The sequence below is a fragment of the Trichophyton rubrum genome (assembly GCF_000151425.1).
Source record: "Trichophyton rubrum CBS 118892 genomic scaffold supercont2.12, whole genome shotgun sequence".
NCBI lineage: Eukaryota > Fungi > Ascomycota > Eurotiomycetes > Onygenales > Arthrodermataceae > Trichophyton > Trichophyton rubrum.
Genome location: NW_003456417.1, coordinates 98,817 through 103,984, shown reverse-complemented (window position 1 = coordinate 103,984; position 5,168 = coordinate 98,817). Strand labels below are relative to the sequence as shown.

The 5,168-nt window shown below is 47.5% G+C and overlaps 3 protein-coding genes across 3 annotated transcripts; 1 reads left to right on the top strand and 2 right to left on the bottom strand.

Annotated features, from left to right (window-relative positions):
• Positions 1-60: 60 nt before the first annotated feature.
• TERG_12647 (uncharacterized protein) lies at positions 61-2,128 on the bottom strand. The gene has a single exon (XM_047751577.1). It carries the CDS (start codon positions 934-936, stop codon positions 472-474), a length of 465 nt encoding a protein of 154 aa, XP_047607464.1. The 5' UTR covers positions 937-2,128; the 3' UTR covers positions 61-471.
• Positions 2,129-2,205: 77 nt separating this feature from the next.
• TERG_08080 (uncharacterized protein) lies at positions 2,206-2,604 on the bottom strand (the record flags this gene model as incomplete). Its single annotated transcript, XM_003231246.2, has 1 exon — positions 2,206-2,604. One exon carries the CDS (start codon positions 2,602-2,604, stop codon positions 2,206-2,208), a length of 399 nt encoding a protein of 132 aa, XP_003231294.2.
• Positions 2,605-4,363: 1,759 nt separating this feature from the next.
• On the top strand, positions 4,364-5,128 carry TERG_12646 (uncharacterized protein; the record flags this gene model as incomplete). Its single annotated transcript, XM_003231245.2, has 3 exons — positions 4,364-4,473; positions 4,531-4,830; positions 4,897-5,128. The coding sequence occupies 3 exons, from the start codon at positions 4,364-4,366 to the stop codon at positions 5,126-5,128; spliced, it is 642 nt and encodes a 213-aa protein (XP_003231293.2).
• Positions 5,129-5,168: the final 40 nt, after the last annotated feature.

Below are 5,168 nucleotides of genomic sequence, written 5' to 3'. Positions count from 1 at the left end.
TGGCATACGTCCGAAGATACCTTGCTGGAGTTTGGCCTTATTTTATACATATGTATAATTTATTTTTTCATGAAAGTATTTTTGCAATCTTGATGCTCGGTGTGAATCATTCCGGCCCATACAGTCAAATCGGGCAGTCTTGCCCCTTACTCATATTTGCGCTTTTTGCCCTGAAGATTGAACACCTTAACATATGTGAGCATTGTAAGTTTGTCGAAATGCTGATACAAGGCCGATGTATTGAAAGAAATCGTCCAATCAGTGCGCCTGTTCTCAATCTTAAACTTTCCCTATCGGGCAAGTTTGCAGTTTAGAAATCAATCACAGCTCGTATAGCAATTTCCAGATCAGGAAAACTACGGCCGCTAACAAAGCAAAATGCCGAATCTTAAAATTTGTTTTTCCCATTATCGATGCAAGGGGACTTCATGGAAAAGAAAAAGGTAAGGCATCACACAGTTCTTGGGAGTCTCAGTGTCCCAGTCCCGTCACAGCCAACAGATGCTTCTTTGTCGCCAGAAAAGCACTGTTGGCCTCTCTCTTGCAACGGATCGACAATGATAGCGGAATGCCCATTGTGATTGCCTCTCGCATGGCAGGGAGCAGCCATGTTTCTTGACATACAACTCGTTGACGCCTTCCTGGTCGGACCCGGATGCATCGACCCAGCATTCGCTGTATCGGAGCCCTCGCGCTCCCGCGTCCCTCCTCGTTCCGCGAGATCCAATCCAACGGGTCGATTCGCTTATTCTTGCTTGTGCTAGCCGCGTGTTCCTCAAGCTCAATAATTACAGAGTCGAGTGGTTGTTGCCAAAGAAACATGTGCCTGTTGAGAGAAACGGGATGGCTGATCTTGGTTGCCACGCACGCAGCAGTCGCACAGTCTCGTCTCGCGACGGGCAGGCAGGCTCCAAGAGATAATAATAGTTCCCTCATGCACACATGAAACACGTTAAACTCGAAAAACTTTGCGCTAGCTAAGCGGCTAGGGAGCAGGGATGCTCTTCATCTTCTTGAAGCCAGCCAGGCAGGATATCATCTGATGGGCAGGCTTGCTGCACGCAAGCCACCACCTTGTTTTGTTTTCTCTTCTCGTGCCTCTGCGCGTTGCTTTTTCCCCCTTTCCCTTCTCCTGTTCTATCTGGCTTCGCAGTGGCATACCGGAGAAATTGGCATCTGGAAAGGGAGGAAAGGAATTCTTAGGACGCCGCCCTTAGTCCTGTTGGGAATGCTGTACTCCCGTTCTCCGTACAGGGTGCTGCCTCGTCCTCGTCGTCGTCGTCGTCGTAGTAGTAGTAGTAGTCGATGGTGACGTTGAAGTTTGAAGTTCGACGTTGAAATAACAAATGCCGACTTCCGAAATGAGATAGATTAGTCAGCCCTGGTCTTTTTGTTTTGACGACCTTCCATCCAACATCAGCTCTTCGACATAAATCGAAGCAACACACACCGTCAGCTCCGTTGTCCAAAAGAGCTGTTCGGACGCGACAACAACAAGAATGCTGATCCCTCCATGGGCTGGAGAATGAATACCAAGAGGCCAATCATGTGGGAACCTGATCGGGAGGCCTTGAAGGGCCCGTCCCGTGCAAACCCTGCCCTTGATTATGCGGAGGGCTGGAAAATTGCAGAGATTGGAGGGTAATGTTCATCTCTGTTCATGCACATTCTCCCGCGCATTTCCCCTCGTTCCTCTTCTTCTTCTTTTATTTCGCCCTTATCATCTTGTAATTTCTGTGGTGTAAATATATATGAAACGACGGATAATTTCCCCTAACTATTTTTAAATTCTCCTGACTGGGTAACCTACTCACTAACTACTTCGAAGCAAGCAAAAAGGAGCAGAGCGTTGCCATGGCCATATTGCGAATGCTCCTCTGCATGTTTGACGGAGCGAAGTTGCAGATCAACAGGTTTTGCTGTGACAGGCGTTCACAAGGCTCTTCTCTCAAGTTATTTGTCTGGTCCGTCACACTAAGGGACGCTTATCAACTAAGGCTGGGATTAGCTCATTATTAATCCTCCCAAGAGCCGCTACCAGCGTTCATGGTTGGAGTTTCAAGTTTGAGGAGAATGTTGAAAATTACGTCGCCAATACATGACTAGTAACATCGCGGGTCGAGTTGACTGGCCGTGCGCCGAAGGTAACAGAAGCTTCTGCTCCATCAACAGGTCCAGCGGTTCATCCCCCCCCTTCCCCCCCTTCTACTCCGTCCTATGGAAGCCATGGCGGCCCTTTGAGGCAGAGGGAGGGGGAGCCTGACCTTCGATACCATCAACTTTGCTCCCGCTGGAGTTGATTCTTCCCGACTTGCCGGTGCTGAACTTTGTCTCCTTTCCACCTTCTCGTTTTGTACTACCTTCCTTCCCCCATAGCCGACGGTGTGGATAAGATCTTGTTCTCCACGCTTGACAAGAGATCGATGTCCACAACATGGCAGCTCTTGCTGTTAATATGGCCTTTCTCGTTCTCACCCAGCCGCTGAGCTGACGAGACCCAGGGTTCGTCTTCCCTGCCAGATCGGCCTTTCTTTTCCACACATAATTGTCAAGGATCCCTCGAAGCCAACCATGCGGGTGCAGTCCAGCAAGCCAGCTGACCATGGTCGGCCGGCCGGTCGGTATCGGTATTTTTCCAATTTGTACTCCATGTTCTCCGTCCATACTCCGTACGCCATCACCCAATTCACCCTGGCCCTTTTTAACCTCTTTTTCTTTTGCATTATCACTTCTGACTTTTTCCCATTTTCTTTTTCTCCCCTTTTTTGTTTTTAAATCTCTTTTGCATTATTTTCGCTCGCTTCTCCTTTGTTTTTCTTCGCCTTCTCTGAATTTCTTTTTTTTATCCCCTTGCTTTTGCCATGTATATCAGCTAACTTACCTTGTCACAGAATTGGCGGATGCCACATGGTAACTCAGCAGGCGCATGCCTTGGGCGCAGAAGGATGGCGGAATCCTTGTACGCCTCTCAGCCAAACGCCTGTTTAGCACACTTCTCCGTTTCTTCTTGGATCCATCCCCATACTGATTACATCTGGCTCAAATCTTAATTCGAATTCCGTGGCTCCCATGTTTATGTTCAAGAGTGATAGTCATGGCCTTTTACCACTCAAGAGCAGTCCCCGTCCCCTGCCACTGAGATCCTCCTATTCTTATTTCCCTCCAATGGCTGCTCCCGCCGCCCGAACTTTCTTGTCCTTTCCCTTTCTTCCCCCCTATTAGGCGTCCTAAACGTTTTAACGTCTTGGTTATTCCTCTTCCGCCTGATAAACTTTCGCCTCTCCATCCTCTCCTTGCCTTGTCTTTCCACCCCAGCCTGGCTTTGGATCTCTCTGGTCTATAGCCCAACTCGACCTAGCGTCCTCCCCACTCATGCGTCTGACTTGTGTCTGTTTAAGCTCCGCTCTCTTCTTCCTCTCCTCTCTCTCTGCAGGCCTGCCTGTAAGCTTGCTTTTTTGTTTCTTTTTTTTTTTTCTCCTCCCTCCCTATTTTTCTTTTTCTCTTCTTTCTTTAGTGTCCTCTTTCCAGATTTTTGCTTTTGCACTTCTGTCATACCTTTTGCTGAAGTATATATCTTGACCCTGACCAGGATCATTCCGCAGAAGAAAAAAGAGGGTCCCTATTCATCCGATACCCTTGAAACTTATTTTCATGGTCTCGGGGCGGTGTTCCATGCTTTCCTCTCTTCATATTTATCCATAGAGATACCTTGTTCTGCATCAATTTTCTTCGATCTCCATCTTCATATCCTTCATCAATTAACTACGTCTCAGCCGATACTCGCCAGCTCGTGTTTAAGCCTCGTTGATATATAAGCAGCAGGGAGAAGATACACGGGGTACCGGAATTGTTCATTTATACCCAAGATAGAAACCCCCAAGGCCTTCAACCTGACAAGTGCAGAGGCAAAAGGGACCCGGGGATCCGAAAAGAGGTCCAGCTCGTTGGAAGAGTTGACGACGGCCTGACTTTGTTCGCCTTTGGGGCCTTGCTACAGAGACCTCTGCAAAGCTGTAGGAACGAAGAGTCCCAAGTCCGCGGAAGATTCGAAACCTCAACCAGCTCAAACGCCTGTGACACTGTTTGAAGAGGCCCAGAGATCTAAACCAGCCCGTTCCGTGTCTCCTCTATTACTACGACCCTGTTTCTATTTTTATACCCGGTCCCCTTTTCTTATTGAAATCATCTTAGCCCAACGACAATATATCTCGTATTGCACCCTTCCTTATATACCTTGATTCAACCTCCTCTTGTTGCCATCACGAAAGCTCGAACTTCTATACCATCTTCGGTTCCAAACTCACCTTCAACGAACACCAACAACCTAATCATCTTTACTCCCTAATCCTCTCATATATCCATAATGGCTGGGCCTGGTGGTAGACCTCCTCGCAAGAGCCATACCAAGTCTAGAAAGGGTTGCAAGACTTGCAAGAGAAGACACATACGTTGTGATGAGACCATGCCGCAATGGTAAGTTTGATCTAGTCGTTTGGACTTTTTTTTCTAAGACTGACTTGCGCGTTGTAGTCGAAACTGCACCAAGCATAACTGCAGATGCGATTACATGGATAATGTTCTTGCTCATGATGCCGCCAATAATGCCAGAAGCCCAGATCTTCTTATGTCTCCGGAGATCGAGCTAGAAATTCAGAACTGGCAAAAGTCTGGAAATCCGCCTTTCCCTGAGCTACAGCTTAGCACTCGAGCTTATTGGTATAAGTTCTCACGCACCGATCTTCGACTCATCCACCATATTGCAGGTTTGTCCATCGACCTGCACCGAAGAGGCTACAGTAACTGCACTGTATGGGCCCAGAAGATGCCCATGTAAGTTGGCCCCATAGTCAAAGATGCAGGTTCTCCCATGAATTGATCCTTCTAATCCTTCTATAGCTTCCTTACTATTGCCTTGTCCAATGACTTTGTTATGAGTTCGATTCTGGCATTATCTGCTTCACATATTGCTTGGATGACCCAGAATCAAGACACTGAAAATCTCGCCTATCATCATCGAGGTGTTGCTATTAAGGGCCTTCAAGAGGCAATTAGTTCGTTCTCACGCGAAAACTCGGATGCTATTCTTGCATCATCCCTGCTCTTGTCATGGCAATCCACTGAATGGTAAGTGAACTTTGCCTGATTACATAAATTTTGCTTCTAGCTAA

What these genes read in the sequence shown, in the direction of transcription:
- TERG_12647 (XM_047751577.1), bottom strand. Translation starts at nt 936, where the DNA reads ATGAGGGAACTATTATTATCTCTTGGAGCCTGCCTGCCCGTCGCGAGA.